This window comes from Carcharhinus amblyrhynchos, chromosome 1 (assembly GCF_965287045.1).
Source record: "Carcharhinus amblyrhynchos chromosome 1, sCarAmb.v2.hapA, whole genome shotgun sequence".
Taxonomy (NCBI): Eukaryota; Metazoa; Chordata; class Chondrichthyes; order Carcharhiniformes; family Carcharhinidae; genus Carcharhinus; species Carcharhinus amblyrhynchos.
Window position 1 is genome coordinate 114717909 of NC_137324.1, and position 18524 is coordinate 114736432.

The 18524-nt window shown below is 42.2% G+C and overlaps 1 protein-coding gene across 1 annotated transcript; it reads right to left on the bottom strand.

The window, feature by feature from the left end:
* Positions 1–5905: 5905 nt before the first annotated feature.
* LOC145350146 (interleukin-8-like) lies at positions 5906–15712 on the bottom strand. The gene is made up of 5 exons (XM_080199143.1): positions 15597–15712; positions 11213–11339; positions 10131–10204; positions 9752–9832; positions 5906–6100 (listed from the first exon to the last, which is right to left on the bottom strand). Exons 1-4 carry the CDS (start codon positions 15652–15654, stop codon positions 9810–9812), a joined length of 282 nt encoding a protein of 93 aa, XP_080055269.1. The 5' UTR covers positions 15655–15712; the 3' UTR covers positions 5906–6100; positions 9752–9809.
* Positions 15713–18524: the final 2812 nt, after the last annotated feature.

Consider the following 18524-nt stretch of genomic DNA (forward strand, 5'->3'; position numbering starts at 1 on the left):
CCCAGAACTGCTCACAATACTCCAAATGGGGTCTGAACAGAGCCTTGTACAGCCTCAGAAATATATCTCTGTTCTTGTATTTTAGCTCTCTTGAAATGAATGCATTTGTCTTCCTAACTGCCAACTGAACCTGCTTGTAAACCTTAAGAAAGTCTTGAACAATGGCTCCTAAGTCCCTTTGTGTTTCTGATTTCCTAAGCATTTTCCCAATTAGCAAATAATCTATGGCTCCATTCCTCTTTCCAAAGTGCATAACCTCATACTTTTCCACATTGTATTCCATCTGCCACTTCTTTGCCCGCTCTCCTAACCTGTCCAAGTCCATCTGCAGCTGCCCGCTTCCTCGATACTACCTGTCCCTCTACATATCTTTGTATCATCTGCAAACTTCACAACAGTGCCTTCAATTCCTTCCTCTAAATCGTTAATGTGTAATGTGAAAAGTTGTTGTCCCAGCACTGAGCCCTGAGGCACACCATTAGTCACTGGCTGCCATCCTAAGAAAGACACCTTTATCCCCACTCTCTGCCTTCTGCCAGTCAGCCAATCTCTATCCGTGCCAGGATCTTATCCTTAACACCATGGATACTTATTTAACAGCCTCCTATGCGACACCTTGTCAAAGGCCTTCTGGAAATCTAAATAAATCACATCTACTGATTCTCCTTTATCTAACTTCCTTGTTACCTCCTCAAAGAACTCTAACAGATTTGTCAAACATGACCTCCCCTTGACGAAGCCGTGTTGACTCAGTCCTACTTTATTATGCACTCCCAAGTGCTCTGCGATCTCATCTTTAATAATGGATTCTAAAATCTTGCCAATGACTAAAGTCAGGCTAACCGGCCTCTAATTTCCTGTCTGCTGCCTCCCTCCCTTCTTAAATAGCAGTATTGCATTCACTACTTTCCAGTCCTCTGGTATCCTCCCTGCCTCCAAAGATTCCTGAAAGATCACCACCAATTTCCTTAGCTCTTTTAGAACCCTGGGGTGTAGTACATCTGGTCCAGGTGATTTATCCACCTTCAGACCTTTCAGTTTCCCCAGAACCTTCACCTCAGTAATGGCCACTACACTCATCTGTGTCCCTTGACTCTCCTGGAACTCTAGCATCCCACTGGTGTCTTCCACCATGAGTATTGATGCAAAGTAACTATTCAGTTCCTCTGCCATTGCTTTGTTTACTATTATTGCTTCTCCAGCCTCATTTTCCAGTAGTCCAATGTCTATTTTTGCCTCTCTCTTACCTTTCATATATCGAAAAAAATTCTTACTTTTTTTTATATTACTAGCTATTGATGAGTTATCTTTTTTGTAGATTGAGTGATTTCGTCAGGGCAATCATATAGAACATAGAACATAGAACACTACAGCACAAACAGGCCCTTCGGCCCACGAGTTGCGCCAATCACATCAACACCTACCAATCTATAGACCTATCTATAACCCCCAATCCCATTAAATCCCATATACTCATCCAGAAGTCTTTTAAAAGACCCCAGCGAGTTCGCCTCCACCACCACTGATGGCAGCCGATTCCATTCACTCACCACCCTCTGAGTGAAAAACTTACCCCTAACATCACTTCTGTACTTTCCTCCCCACACCTTAAATCTGTGTCCTCTCGTAGCGACCATTTCAACCTGGGGAAATAGCCTCTGAGAATCCACCCTATCTATTCCTTTATCTCTTATATTCCTATATCTTATATCAATGGTCTTCTGAACAAGTTTTACAATTAATAGCATCTTCCTTTTATTTTCACAAACATTAGTCAGCCTAATTAAACATTTGCAAGTCTTTGTGGTTATTACTGGTCTTCCCAAAAAAAGTGGAATCACATGAGTTGCAAAATAATTCAATTCCAGATTTTACAATTGCCCCCCAGGGGAATTCTTCATTCTGTTTTGGACACAACTTTCTTTCTTATTATAGAAAGAGGAAATAGAGACCAGACAGCAGAACTAAACTCTAAGTTCCAAGAATGACTTTACCCCTTCACCTATTGTAACACACTAGCTATTAATATTTCAAAATTGTAAATATTTTTGATAGTATAATATATATTATATATTTTTAATGTAGACTTGCTATTTGTGCTGTACTTTTTTATCATCAGTGCAGTTTAATTTGATGATGCAAAAGGTCAAGTCACAGGTTAGAAACACCTGCAAACCCAGTGTTGGTAAGTGTGTGTTGCTGAATGTTTGGGGGAAAGTATGGAGGTGGTCCTGCTCCTGGGTCTTTTTCCAAGAGGTGGGATTGAAGTCAGTAGAATCTACCTGCCCATATGTGGTGAATTACCAATTAAGCTCAGTGGCTGGTAAGTTAATGCCAATTTACAGAAGCCAACTGGAATTTTTCAGTCAGCTTGCATGCTGTGAAGTGCATGCAGGCTAGCTGCCTTCCTGATGGCAGACCAGGCGAGCCAATACTTCAGACAGGCTTTGAGGCCCTCTCTGTCTACATGGTTACAGCTACAGCAGCTGGCCACTCTGTGGAGGGGTTGTCTCATCACAATGGTGGCCTGTTGCTGAGGCCAATCTTTAATTTAAAATATGCAGAGTACTTAAGATTGGGGTGTCCTCCCTCTCTCTCTCTTTCTTACTGAATTACAGGCTACACTCTAACTTGGAGGGCATCCCATCTGTCTTCCATTTTTGAGAGCCCACCTGCCATCCTTAATTGGCTAGCACACATACTCTCTGGCCACTAATTGGCCCATTCAGGGAAAAGGCAATTCCTGGCGACTTTTTCCACACATTGAGGGATTGTGAACCATATTTGACTCTCATGTTAGGATCTTGACCCAAAATCCTGCCCCTGGTATCTTTGCTATCATCTGTGCCATTTCCAAATGATATTTGTGCTGTAACAACAGAGTTTTTTTATTCAAGGGATGTGGGCTTCACTGTCCAGGCCAGCATTTATGGCCCATCCCTAATTACCCTTGAGAAGCTGATGGTGAGTGTCTTCTTGGATTGCTGCAGTCCATGTGGTATAGGTACACCCGCCATGATGTTAGGGAGGCAGTTAAAGAAACAATGTGAAATTTCCTGGAACACCCACTGATATAGAGGCCGGAATTCTCTGGCCATTCACGCCAGCAGGATTCTCTGGTCCCGTTGGCAGCAGAACCCCCTCCTGCGGGTTCTCCTGTAGCATGGGGTGACTTCGATGGGGAATTCCATTGACAGCAACAGGATCAGAGAATCCTGCCATCAGTGAGGTATGTGACGCTTCCCACTGCCGAGTGACTGGGAGGCCCAGCAGGACTTGTGTTGTTTGGCTGTGATATGCTGAAAATTGAACTACATTATATCAGGTGGCCCAATGTCGAATCTTGCACTGGATGTGCGCTCATCAAGGGCGGGGATTCCGACGCTGGCTACACTAAAAGGTCTTTGGTCACTTTGTTCTACCACTGAAGATGTAGGAATAGCTTCAGTCATTAAATACCGTGCATCAATTTCCAGTTTTGGAGATCTAGCTTCAAGACAGCCTTCAGAAAAGGTTCCTCCAGTTTGGAGTGTTTGGACTTCCACCTGTGGGGAACATCACTGGAGAAGTCTGAATAAAGATCACACAAATGGGATTTCTGTGAAATATTGGCTGAAGTTATAGCTGCAGAGGAGGGCTGGGGAAATTCCCAGTGCACATTGCAAAAAACACTCACAGGCTGTAAAACATGTTAGGATGTCCCAAGGGTGTGTACATTCAAATTCTTTCTTCTTTGGCCAGTATTGGTTAAAAATAGTGCCAATTTTAAATGCCCACTCACAGCATAATTGGGGATATAAGTGGCCTGAGAATAATGTTGGCAATGTTCCACTTACAGAGGCGCCCAGCCCACTGCCATCTCGGCCAGGTCCAAATAAAAGTAACCAATATAGGTGGCCTGTGACAGCCAGGTCACCTATTACAATGTGAGGTAATTGAGAGCCTCTTACCTTTACTGCAATTTTGAGGTACAAGTGGGTGGATCTCTTTTGTACCATGGGTTGAATGGCCTAAAGGGACTGCTGGAGATTACTCAGAAAATATTTATTGCTGAGGCCAGTGGGGTGATGATTGCTCTTCCAGATCCCACAATAAAGCAAGCCTCTGGCATTGTGGCTTCAAATTAATGAGATTCCAGCTTCAAAATAGTTCAGCAGTCAAAACAGTAACCATGAACATGTTGTTGCACTCCACCGCTTGTCCCCCACCTGTAATGAAGCTCAAGTTAAAATCTGCTCTCAATTGTTTCAGATCTTTTGGCTATGTTTTGTATCTTAACCTAGATGATTTCAGCATTCTTATAAGTATATTGTCTTTCCCTCTGTTTTCTAAAGGGTCTATCACTGCTTTAAAACATCAGTTTCACTTTCTAGTTTTGCCAAGTACTGAGGATGCAGCTGCAGTGGTTCTTTTCCTTGTAGTATGTTCAAAGCCTTAAGGAACTCCCAGACATCTGGTGATAAACTCCCTCATTCCAGGAGATCAGTTGATATTAAACTGACAGCCTACCTGATCTAATTGACAAGCGACTCTAGTCCTGCACTACATGCTTGATTCTTAGGGTACTCAGAGCAATAAAGGGTAGACAGTATATGTCAAGATCAGGAAAGGAAGCGATGATCATTTGTACATAGTGCAATCCACTTCCCAATCTCCTACAGTATCAATGGAGGGAGTTTTCAGGGGTTATTTTGCCTCCTTCCTCTGTACTTCATCCTCTTAAGGAATTGTGCACAATCTGTTTCTGAATAACAAAAGAATGCTTGCTATTGTCAGTCACCATTTGGGATTCTTCAGAGTAATGTATGGAATTTTAGACAGTTCTTTTAATGTGGATTCAGGGATTGTGGTTTTCGGAGACAGTTTCCCACTCCATGGACTGGATTGTGACAGTTTATCAGGGCCAGAAACATGAGAACCAGGCCCACTTAATTACAGAAGAGGCCAGTATCCTAATGGCAAGAAAGCCCCCTACATTTAATTCAGAGATGAGAAGGGACCCATGGGAGAAATTCTCCCACTCACCCATTATTTAGCCAATTGGCACTAATTATCCCTGAGCTCACCAGAATTTAATGGTGGTTCAGGGATTAACTGCAACTGTTATGATTTCCCCATGCACCCAGGCCAGTTTTGCCTTGACTTGGGAAGTATCCTAATGGAAGCTATGGAAGATCTGACCAGAATTACATATTTAAAGGGTTGTACCCAGTAAAGGCAAGTAACTTCATATGGTGGACCTGTGAATATTGTTTTCTGCTGGGAAACTGATGATATAACTTTTACGAATGCTTGGAGTGTTTGGTAAAAATTAGGCAAAGGAAACCTGATAAGGAGGCTCAAAGCAGAATGTATCTAAAGAGGTGACCCTCTCGGGGGCATTCCTCACATGATCGTAGTTCACCTTATCTCCCACAAAGTCATTGTCATTCTCAGGCAAAGGAGAATTTGATATTGTACACATAAAGGTTTATGTTGAGGTGGTATTAACTATCCAATGATCCCATGAATGCGCTCACATTTAAGGACTATTCATGCAAAATAGAATCCCTACAGTGCAGAAGGAGGCCACTCAGCCCATTGAGTCTGTACCGATCACAATCCTACCCAGGCCCTATTCCTGGAAACTCACACATTTACCCTGCTAATCCCCCTGACACTAGGGTCAATTTAGTATGGTCAATCAACCTAATCTGCACATCTTTGGACTGTGGGAGGAAACTGGAGCACCCAGAGGAAACCCACACAGAAGTGACTTGAGGCTGGAATTGAACCCAGGTCACTGGCACTGTGAGGCAGCAGTGCTAACCACTGTGCCACCGCGCTGCCCCATTATTACCTTACACTGGCCCCACCCCAGTATTCTTAGTTTCCAATCTGCGAGAAATATTACCATGTGAAACAATTTCTTTAAACCATTTTATTTGTGGTACAAGTGTGATAATAGTTTTTGAATCCTTCCATGAGAATCATTTTTTTTCTTTCTTTGGCCTGTAGTTTGCTTTGGACGCCTAAATGCAAAGGGCAAAAAGATGCTTTTGTTTTTCACTTCTGCTCTTCTCCACTTCCTAGGTTTCTGGTAGAGGAAGTTAACTTCAATCTGCAATGCAAAGTAAAGGTTTGTCAATCTGCATGTTCCCCATTTAAAATAAGAGGCACAATTCAGCTAAATTCTGTTTCCATTTCATATTCTCTTTGAAGTAGGAGAATGGGAGATAAAAGGCTGTTAACGGCTAACCTGCCAGAACATATCACTCACCAACATTATCGCTCATCTGATTTTTATTTAACCAGTTTCAACAGATTGGACATTGGATGCATTCTATAATAGGGGCAAGCTCGGTATTGAATTATGAGATGGCTATTAATAAATCCAACAGGGAATTGAGGAGAAACTTATTTCCTCCGAGAGTGGTGAGAACACTTATTTATTTATTTATGTCACAAGTTGGCTTACATTAACACTGTAATAAAGTTACTGTGAAAATCCTCTGGTTGCCACGTACTGGTGCCTATTCGGGTACACTGAGGGAAAATTTAGCAAGGTCGTTGCACCTAACCAGCACATCTTTCAGACTGTGGGAGGAAACTGGAGCACCCGGAGGAAATCCATGCAGACTAGGGGAGAAGGTGCAGACGCCACACAGCCAGTGACCCAAGCCGGGAATTGAACCTGTGTCCCTGGTACCATGAGGCAACAGTACAGCTGAAAGTGAAACTTCTTTCATAGATAGATGTATTTAAAAAGAAGCTGGAAGAGGGATAATGGAATAGAAGGATATACTGACAGGGTTAGATGGAAAGTGATGGGAGGAGTCTGTATAGATCATGGACAATTGGGCTGAATGGTCTGTTTCCATAGTGTGTATTCTACATGTATACTTCTTATACATAGCTGTACAATATTTTAATATAAAGTAGTGACTTACATTGTTAACAGTAACAATCATATTCTGCTGGAAAGAAGGTGAAATCCAATCCAAGCCCAAATGCAATATACAGGTAGGGAAGAGGTTTGGAGAATTGATAGGGGAAAGGAGGAGGGGCTGCTAAAAACAGCTTTGGAGGAGAGATGGAGGGATGGTTATTTTTAAAAGAATTAATAGTGGGGCTGGCAGAAACGGGGGGTGTGGAAATCTATCAGTGGAGAGGGGTTATGTTAGTAAAACACACTCTATGTGGTGATGGTGGAAATGTTACCAGTGGGAGGGAGTCTGAGGTCACATACCGACTCAAGATCAGCTTCTTCCCTGCTGCCATCAGTCTTTTGAATGGACCTACCTTGCATTAAGTTGATCTTTCTCTACACCCTAGATATGACTGTAACACTACATTCTGCACTGTCTCGTTTCCTTCTCTATGAATGGTATGCTTTGTCCGTATAGTGCACAATAAACAATACTTTTCACTGTATGTTAATACATGTGACAATAATAAATCAAATCAAATCAGAAACACATTCCTTGTTTCAGGGTATGAGGTCAGTCTGCAACAACTCAGGACAACCAGTGCTGCTGCTCATATAACTTCTTGGATCTGAGGTGAGATCCGGATTCTCTCAATGGTTACAGCATTATACGGCCTGGAAATACAAAATAGCATTGGCCCAAATAGTAGGAATTTAAATTCTTACTTGCAAAAATAATATAATAGATTAAGATTCAACCACAAAAGCAGAAGTGGGATTAGTTCTGGAGTAAGTATATCCTGCAATACTATGATTATTTTTATTACAAACCTACATTGCGGGTCACAAAAAGTATCTTCGAAATCTGTCATCTACTTATGGTTACTGTCTGGTTACTAACTCATTGATGAGATCTTGAGAGTAGTGTATTTAAACTTAATCACTTTTATTGGTAGGCTTTAACTATGTATAGTTATGAATGGTTTTTCATGGACATATTCCATGCCAGCTAGCTGCTTACAGAAACCAATTCAAGATTGTTTTCTGGCCATGTGACTACATACATTACACCGAGGGCTGTGCCATTCTCAAGTCCTAGGCGAACCCTTGCTCTGCTGAGCACCTTACATTGTAATGAACACAGGCACATAAGCTGGAATTTTACCGTCTGACCAGCCACAGGAATTGGAGCGGGTGAGGGACGAACAATGAAAATGTCCGTTGACCTTGCGCAAGATTTTATGGTTTCGGGATGAGCGAGGCTGTAAAATCCCTGTCATATGAACACAGTTACGAGTGACTTATTGCTGCTAGACACCCGGTGAACAGAACGTGGATGTACATGTATGCTTGAATTATTCATGTAGGGCAGCTGTTGTTTTGCTGTTTTAAGGCAGCAGAAGGTATAAGATAGAAAATTGCAGGACTATGAGGAAACAGCAGGGGCGTGGGATTATTTGGATAACTTTTTATGTAAAGGCGCAGGCATGATCTTAGACCATGAGACCATAAGAAATAGAAATAGGAGTAGGCCATTTGGCCCCTTGAATCTGCTCCACCATTCAATAGGACCATGGTTGATCCAATGTTCCTCATGTCCACTTTCCTGCCTTTTTTCAATAAGCCTTGATTCCCTTCCTGATCAAAAATCTATCTTGGCCTTAACTATACACAAGAACTCTGCCCCACAGCTCTCTGTGGTAAGGAGTTTGAAAGACTCACAGCCTTCTGAGAGAAGAAATTGCTACTCATCTCAGTCTTAAATTGGTGCTCTTTTATTCTGAGTCCATGGCCTCTGGTCCTAGTCTCTCCCATGAGGGGAAACATTTATCTCAGCATTTACCCTGTCAAGCCCTTAAGAATTCTATGGATGGGATATTATGACCTCGTTCGAGCGAGTGGTAAAGGTGGTAGAATTCCGGCGCATATGTTTCAATGAGATCATTTCTCATTTTTCTAAACTCCAATTTGTCAAGTCCCATCTGTTTACCTTTCCTCATTAGACAATCTCTCCAGATCCAGGATCATTTTAGTGAACCTGTTCTGAACTCCCACTAATGAAATATTTTTCCTTAAATAAGGGGAGCAAAACTGCCCACTGTACTCCAGATATAGTCTCACCAATATCTTGTACAGTTCCAACAAGACTTCCCTACTCTTATACTCCAATCACAGTAAAATAAAGGCCAACATTCCATTAACCATCCTGATTACTTTTTGGACCTATTTGCTACTTCCTGTGTTTCATGCACAAGTACCCCCAAGTCCCTTTGTGTTGCAGCTTTATGCAGTTTTTTTGCATTTAAATAATTGTTCTCTTGTTCTCCCTTCCAAAATGAACAAAGCCGCACTTTTCCACATTACACTCCATTTGCCAACTCCTTAGGTGCTGTGAGTTTCCTTGCGGTGAATTTTAATGCTCAAAAGCTGTGGTGGGCAGTGGTGGTAGTGTGGGGAAGGTTCTAAAAATATTGCATTTTAAAAAACCTGAATGCTGAGTTCAATGCACCTACTTCCAGGCTTAAAGGAGGCCAGAAATGAAGCAGACAGTCAACCCAACCCCAGAAGGGTAGGCAAGAAACTACAACAGTTTAATGAGGCTAGGTTTTTCCAGCTTGGGGAAATCCAGCAGCTGAACAGAAGCAAGTGCAGCTATGGGGAGAAGTGCTTCTTTAAAGCACTGCTTGTGCGCCAGGAGAAACAAAAAAATCTTCACCTGTACCCAGAAACCCCACTTACTCCATACAAAAACCCCCGAGGTCAAGGTTCAGACCTCCTGGGGCTCTTTGGAAATCAGGCAGCTGCCTCTCCTTTTGTCTTCACTGGGCCAAGAATTGGACATACCTGCTCCTGCAACGTTCTCCTTAGTGTTCCCCATCCAGACGGAAACCAAGTCTGTCAATCAGATGGACCTCTGGGTAAGACCTGACAAAAGGACACACTCTGCACAGTTAAAACCTCACAGCATCCAGGGAAACATGGATTTCCAGGTTTTCCATCTGAAACCCTACCCCTCGTTTGTCTATGTAATCTCTCTAGCCTATGATTCCATATTCACTTTCACTTTACATTGAAAATACAGATCACAGTGCCACCTATAGATATAACAGGTACTACTTCGATTTCTATTAGCCACCCAGTAATTTTAACAGGAGATTGTTCAAGCATTTTTGTATTTTGATAGTCCTATTTCTATTTCATTAGGAAACAACATGACACCTACCTTCCCTTTTGATATTTTTCAACCATTTTGAATGAGGCTTTACGCAGATTTCATGCCCAGTTGTTAAAACAGCACTGGAAGGAGCAGAAATGAACAGTAACAATTAGAATCAATTCATATGGCTCTGTTAAAAAGCAAAAAAAGTTAAAATAATAATGTAGACTGCTTCCAACTCAATGTAAAATGTTATCAGCTAACTGCAGATTAGCTCACGGCAATGAATGTGCATAGATAGACAGAGAGCGAAAGGAGTTTCAGCATCATTGATGTTGAGACATGAGAGGAAGATTTCAGGCAGTCAGTCACAGCCAATTTGATTGGACCATTGCATCAAATTATGAATCTTGGATTTCCTTTTCCTTGAAGATTGCAAATTTCTCATTTTTCTAATGAGCGAAGACCTGAACTAAGCAGATATAGCCAGGCCATTGCTTCCTGCTTTCTAACAAAAATCAATGGAATCAGTGTCTTAGTGCATCTTTTGTCTCTCTTCATGAAGATTAGTGAGTTTGGTCGATAAGATTGTGAATGGGTGGCAGTTTGGAATAGTACTTTGCTCAAGCAATCCAGATCAGGTCTTGATCTGTTTTAACATTGGGACCTGATCAAACTCCTGCCTTTCCATTTTATGGCCAAAATGGGTGGCAAGTTTGAGGAAGTCATTCAATACCATGTGGCCGGATGACAAGCAGCTAACTCAAGGGATAATATATTGGAGATGGCTGAAAGCATCTGGTTTCAGAGGGGAGAGGGTCAAAGGGGTTAAGCCTTGGCAGAGTGTTCATCTTCCTTCCAGCCTCACAAAGAAAAGAAAAAGATCTTTTCAATCTCTTCTGGAACTGGCCATCTTCCACCCCAGACTGGTCAAGTGGAAAATTAACAGTAACATCACTGTCAGACCTTAGTTAAAATTGCAATTGGGTCTCTATGACGCATATATGTAAAGAAAGTCCTATCAGCTCTCGGGAAGTGGGGGCGCTGTCCTTATCCCGTGTTAGCAGAGAAGGTTAAAACAACAGGCTTTGCAGGGTGAGGATAAGGTTAAAATTTCTCCAAAAGTATTGATTAGAGTAATTACTTACATCACTTGTTCTTTGAAGCAACGGGGACTTCTGGAAATAAATTTGATGTCCTTGATGTACTGCCTGGGAATGGAGGCCACAGTAGCTCTTGGACAAAGACAACGGCCTGATCGTCTCAAAATGAATCCTGTACATTAAACAGAACCAATAGATAAGTCGGATGACAGCTCTTGAATTTAAAGTGAGGAATGTCAGGCCTGGGGAGTAAGTTATTTTTCCATCTTTTAAACCATACCCCATCTACAATTCCCGCCTTAGGAATACATTAGAGGTGCACCCTTGTTTGACTTGGAAGAAAAATAGTATGAGGAGGTATTCAAAGAAAATGCTAACTCATGCTTAGTTGAGGCAATCCAACATTACCCCCTGAAGCCGATGTGTTGTTTAATTTTCCTTGCAATTTTTAACATTTCAGATTGTCAAGAACTGATACCTGCATTGCCTCCAAAGATCATTCAGAAGAGGAAAAGCAACTCCATGACAATTGTTACAGAAGGAGGGAAAGATCGTAGAATTTACACCCCCCTCCTTCTTTTTCCATTTCTCAACAGATCAAAGACAGATGTGTTTTAAAAGAAAAGATGTTTTAACCCTCTGAGTGCTGCAGCTCTCAAGAACAGACAAACAATAGATTTAATACACTATCATTGTATTCCTAAGACAAGGTCTTGAAATGTTGCAGACCTATTATTTTGTTTTAGTCCACTGAAAAAATAGAGCCTGGAGCTTGATGAAGATGGATTCATAATGGTTTACTAGGTGCAGTAGCAAGTTTCTCTTGCATCACTGCAGTTGAGGGACAGTCGAATCCCTGTGGCAAAAACTTGATTAGGTTCTTCAGATAGTTGCGTAAAAGCTAGCCTGAATTGTTAGTCTGCTGGTGGATCTTAAGTTCCTTTGCTGGTCTTAGTCGTTCTTCCCCTTGTCACTCCAAAACAAATCATACCTTATTAAATGTCTCTTATCAGAATGGTTATGTCAAGTGGCCATAGCATTCCCTCTCATTGTCCTCCTAACATGGTCTCTGACATCATGATCATAATTGTAAAACAATGCGGTCTGAATTTCACACATTCACACATCAACGATCCAGTACTCCTCCAAATCAAAAGATGAAAGTGTAATTTAATACGCCATACTTTGAGGAAGCCATGAAACAACATTATACAGCAAGATGTCACATGGAACCTGCAAGGAAAGAGAAAAGAAGATAGGCCAAGAAACACATGGAGCTAGGATATAGAAAAGGAGGTGAAAGCCGAGGGCTATACATGGCAACAACTAGAGAGTTTGGCTCAAAACAGGATTGGATGGAAAGAATTTGTCCTATGCTCAGTCAAGTAGTGAAAAGGCCAAAAAGAAGACATATCATTGTGATAGTCTAGGATCTTTTTCACACCCATTCTTTAGACTTCCACCTTGAAGTTCTATGAGGATGGGTCTAGGGCAGTGGATAGAGGAGAGCCGGTGGATGTGGTCTTTCTGGATTTTCAGAAGGCGTTTGACAAGGTACCTCACAAGAGGTTATTGCAGAAGGTCAGGGGACATGGAGTTGGGGGTAGGGTGTTAGCGTGGATAGAGGATTGGTTGTCAAATAGGAGGCAGAGAGTGGTGGTCAATGGGTGCTATTCGGATTGGCGGTTGGTGACTAGTGGGGTGCCCCAGGGGTCGGTGCTGGGGCCTCAGCTATTTACCATTTATATAGATGATCTGGAGGAGGGAACCGAGTGCAGGGTGTCGAAATTTGCTGATGACACCAAGACTGGGGGAAAGGCAAATTGTGCGGAGGGTGTGGAGAGTCTGCAGAAGGATCTAGATAGGCTGGGCGAATGGGCCAGGAAATGGCAAATGGAATTTAATGTTGGCAAGTGTGAGGTGGTCCACTTTGGTAGGAAGAATGGTAGGAAGGACTATTACTTACGTGGCGAAAAACTGCAGCAGGCGACGGTGCAGAGGGACCTCGGGGTCCTTGTGCATGAGTCGCAAAAACCCAGCTTGCAGGTGCAGCAGGTGGTCAGGAAGGCGAATGGGATGCTGGCCTTCATAGCGAGGGGGATTGAATATAAAAGTAGGGAGGTCTTGCTGCAGCTGTATAGGGCATTGGTGAGGCCGCAGCTGGAGTACTGTGTGCAGTTTTGGGCGCCGCACCTGCGCAAGGATATTTTGGCCCTGGAGGGAGTGCAGAGGAGGTTTACTAGGCTGATACCGGAGTTGAGGGGATTGAGCTATGAGGAGAGGCTGAATAAACTAGGCTTGTACTCGTTAGAGTTTAGAAGAATGAGGGGAGATCTCATTGAGACGTATAAGATGATGAATGGGATGGATAGGATAGAGGTGGAGAGACTCTTCCCGCTCAAAAAAGACAGTAGGACTAGGGGGCACAGCCTCAAGATAAAGGGGAGGCAGTTTAGAACGGAGTTGAGGAGGAACTTCTTCACTCAAAGGGTGGTGAATCTCTGGAATTCTCTGCCCGTTGAAGTGGTGGAGGCTGCCTCGCTAAATATTTTTAAGAAGCAGGTTGATGGGTTCTTGATAAGAGAGGGGATTAAGGGTTATGGGGAGAGGGCGGGAAAGTGGAACTGAGCCACGACAGATCAGCCATGATCTTATTGAATGGCGGGGCAGGCTCGAAGGGCTAGATGGCCTACTCCTGCTCCTATTTCTTATGTTCTTATGTTCTTAAGCTCAAAGGTCTGCAAGAAGTAATGTGGACCAGATGTTTCAATTATTTGGATATGGGCTAACATTTGTCTATAGGAAAGGTCTCAATGAGAAGTCAGGGTGGATGTGTCAAGCCATCCAAAAGTCCATTGGCTTTGGCAACACTTTTAAATTTCACCGAAGAATGGGACTGGAAGATCCCATTGGACATTGCAAGATTCTGTCAGTATGGCTCCAGACTATCAATTCAGATTATGGGTTTGAGTCTCAAAGTGGTCCTTGAATCCATGACTCAGATGTGAAACTGTGACCACCACTGAGTTGATATCCATAAATGTTGAATTGAAATACAAGCTCCCTAGCAGAGTAATATCTGAACTGTTTCCTTTGCAGTTAGAAGTCTCACAACACCAGGTTAAAGTCCAACAGATTTATTTGGTGGTAAACGCCACTAGCTTTCAGAGTGCTGCTCCTTCATCAGGCGAGAGGAGAGTTCTGATCACAAACAGGGCATATAAAGGCACACACAATTTATAGAACACTGATCAGAATGCGATTCTTTACACCTAATCAAGTCTTAAAGGTGCAGACAATGTGAGTGGAGATAGCATTGAGCATAGGTTAAAGAGATGTGTATTGTCTCCAGACAGCACATTAAGTAAGATGTTGCAAGCCCAGGCAAGTCATGGAGGTTACAGATAGCGTGACATGAACCCAAGATCCTGGTTGAGGTCGTCCTTACGTGTGTGGAACTTGGCTAACTTAACCTGGTGTTGTGAGACTTCTTACTGTGTCTATCCCAGTTCAGTGCCGGCATCTCCACATCATGACTGTTTCCTGTGCCACAGGAAAGAAGGGCTCACATCCCTGACCAGGAGGGAGAGATGCTTCCTCCACACCCAGAACCCCAAACTTACTCACTTGCTCCTGATCCGTTCACTCGCCTGCCATCTGAATGCCTCGCTCACCATCAAAGATCCCTTATATTTTAGTTATATCCATTCAGAAACCAAATTGTTGCAATCAAAGTCCCTACAAGAGAGACATTACAGTTCCAAGCTGACGAGACATGCTCCCTTTTTCCTGTCTCGGACTCGATTAACAGGATTCAAGCTGACAGGAGCAAACATTACACCCTCTCCAGTGCTTGATCTGAGCTTCATTTTATCCAAAAGGCCTAGATGGCATTTTTGAAAAAATATTTCAACTGAAGCCTTAGTGTAATCTTGTGGATGTCTATCAAGTGCAGGATCAAAAACTACACTTGATCTTAGCCAGAAAGCTGAGATCCAGGTCAGGGGTCAGCATAGTCACTGCTTCATACTTCCAGCAGCATTTGAGGCCCCCTACCCAGGACTATAGCCTGCTGTGAGTGTGCTCTCAGCTGGAAGCCAAGCCTTTCAAACGGTACTTTTGGAGTCGAGATCCAGGAAAAAAGGCTTTAAACACACACACACACACACACGCACACACAGTGATGTCAAAATGTGTGTGAGTACCTCTGTAAAGGACCAGCCCAACCATTTCCTACCTATGGAACCCTTCTCTGTCAAGATTGGGACAATGGTAGATTGATTTCAAGACCTTTAGCATTCATAACCTCCTATAATAAGATGAATACTGACAAAATGTGTTTAGGTTCCCAGTTGACCTCTATTATGGTGCATCCATAGAAAAATATTCCTTCTTGACTCTGATAAAGAATATAAAGATTTCCACATACCTTGAGCAGCTGCACAAAGAAGCAGGAGAATTATTGTCACAGTGATTTCTCTGTTCATCCTCTTGCTTTTTCTGAACTGTGTGTGCACGATTAGTACTGTGGCAGCACTAACTGATGCTCTGTATTTCCAGTTATTTGGCGACAAATAGCTTAAGGACACTTATATAATCAGACCAACAACCAATGTTCTTCTCGCAATCGCAGTTGACCTACCCCTTCAACACCCCATGCATGGCTTGGCAACTGAAAATGATGGATGGGGAAGATGTTTTGCTTGTGGGTGAAGCAGTCAAGCAAACAATTCGCTTGTGTTATGTTCATTTCCCAGTTTTGATCTCATGGGGTAATGGAGACTGTACATTAGTGAATTGGCAGCCTGTTCCATACTCCACTTAAGGTTACCCAACTGACTACAATTCGCATAACCAGTGTTTTGTGAAAGTTCATCATTGCCTCTATAAAACTATTTATAATACCTTGGATAGCATGTGATCTTGCTGTTCCACTTCTGAAATTTGTCTGCATAAATGTGAATACCTTTTTTATTCATTGCAGACAAAGTGTGGCAGCTTCCTCCAATCTGTAACTGTTTCTTAACCCACACTCATCAGTTTCCAGGACAAACTGGCGCTTTCTTCCCTTTGTACTGTAGCGTCAGTACAAAGGGTAGACTTGGCAAGCCCAGATGATGAGATTGGCAGAACCTTGCATCTCAGCCTTCCGTACAGGGGACTGGGTGGCTGGAGACCTTGGCCCTGAAATTCTGCAGTGATCGTTCTATTCTTCCACTGTAATTTTAGTGGGAGATTCAAGATACCGCTAAAGTAACACCTCATGGAGGCTGGAATTGGGAGTTGGGAATTTTCCTAACATTGCAATCCTGCCTCCACCCTGGAATTGCAGGCTGGTGAGACTTTCATCCAGGGGAAGGTGGAGGCGATGCTGGGCCGATGTCAAAGGTTAAAAGACATGCCATCATTTGCTGAGAAATCAGCCCAATTCTGCAGATCAGTGTAAAGTGCCCTCACCCTCCCCTTTGCCCTTTTATCCCCCCTTCCCTTAAACACCCCTATCCCTTCAACCTCTCAGCCTCTACGACCTTTCACCCCTGATCCCTTTCATTCCTCTTACAGTCCTCATCCTCTTCACTCCTCTCACCATTCTTATCCCTCAAACCACTCAGCCAGTATCCAATTTATAAAGAAAACTCAGGAGTCCTATATTGGAATTCTTCAAAACAATCATAAATCTGTCAAAGTAAACAAACCATTTCAATAGGACCTTTAAAAAATCATTATCTTCATGGAAGCTCATAACCCTGTCAAAGTGTACAAGCTTATATTCCTCGGGACAGTTGTATAAATAAATTCTACAGTACAGAATCCATTAGTGCCTTTGAAGGAAACCAAAAACTCGTACACCTGTCAAAGTTTACAAGCAGCCAAACAGTGGTTTGATTGTTCTGAAAATATTGCATGCAAGCCAATTAGCTTTGATTTCATACTTGGTAATGCTTTCAATATTATACAACACAGATTTCCATTTAATCAGTGGGTGATCTATTGAAGACCCACTTTTAGAATCCTATTCACTTGACATCTGCCTTTTGCCAGCAGTTACCACCTGGCAAACATGTTATTTAATGTCTTTTCCTATCAGAACATTATAATCACTCACTTTAGTAAACATTGATATAACTGAAGCTGTGTCATTTCATGATGAACTGTAGAGGAACAACATTATTATGACACAGCTTTGAGCTTCTTCCTGTTTCCACTCCATGGTCCACATCTCATTCAACCTACTTCAAAATCTTTTCACAATACGGCTTCTTCCATGAAAATCCCAGAAATCCTGAAATGCCCACTTCGTGAATGGTGCCGGTAACTCTTAAGCATCAGTGTGTGGGGTTCCTGACCCATATCCTTCCCACACTATCTGTGAAGGGAATGGGGTAGGACAGCTGGATCTGTCTCCTGGCCGCCATTTTTTATTTCTCCTGCCTGCCTCAATGCCGTCCTGAATCTGGACCACAAAACCTGGCCCTGCATGTATAAATATTTACTGCAATATCTCAGAAAACTTCCATCAAATCAGGTTGGTATGATTCATAAGAGATACTGCTGAGGCCAAATGTTTTGACTGGATTTAAGTTACATTTCCAGAATGTTGACATCCTATTGATTTGTCAGCTGAGCTTGCCTAACAAACATAAATTAATCTGGAATCCCTCTTCAATCAAATAGTCATTAATTCCAAAATATCACGTGTAGGCATGAATAAAGATGGTCAGCATTCAGGGAAAGAAAAACTGAAAGGTCAGTAGAGTAGAGATGAATAATTGAGCCGTGTTTTGGAAATTTCTTCTTTTTGTGCCCGTGTGTCAACAATCATTAGCTGCTACATTGAACCTATGGATGATTTGACATCTCTTAAGTTAATTACTAGTTTAACACTAAGCTTTTCAGTCAGCTGTGTGGCAGGAAAATAGAAATGATTTGAGCTGGCGTGGAGCCATAGAGATCTATAAACCCATGGGCAAGGCGACTAGCAAGTTGTTAAATTTCTCATTCATTTCCAGTGACAAAATCATCTTGTTTTAAATATATGCAATTAAAAAAAATTATTCTTATTGCTATTATAAATATTATAAACTCTGGTCTGAAGAAGTTTCAAGGTTATATCACCAATAAATGACGTATTATTTGTGGTAGAGCATGTTCCATTGGTACAGACATGAAACCAATCCACAATGGATTAGAAGAAAATCAAACATTTTCCAAAATTCCAACTTACTATTCCTTCATTATAAATACTTATTGAACAATTATTTTTGGACAGTTTGGTAAAATGATGATATTCCACACAATGGACTGAAATAATATGAAATCATGGAAAGCTTTGCAATGGAAAATAACATCAGATGCA

Bases quoted from the DNA above. Each gene is read 5' to 3' on its own strand.
- LOC145350146 (XM_080199143.1), bottom strand. From the start codon at position 15,654: ATGAACAGAGAAATCACTGTGACAATAATTCTCCTGCTTCTTTGTGCA. The intron at 11,340-15,596 runs GTATGTGGAAAT...TTTAATGTACAG, and splicing joins TCTTTGTGCAGCTGCTCAAG to GATTCATTTTGAGACGATCA. The intron at 9,833-10,130 runs GTAGGTGTCATG...TCCTTTTGTCAG, and splicing joins GAAAAATATCAAAAGGGAAG to GTCTTACCCAGAGGTCCATC.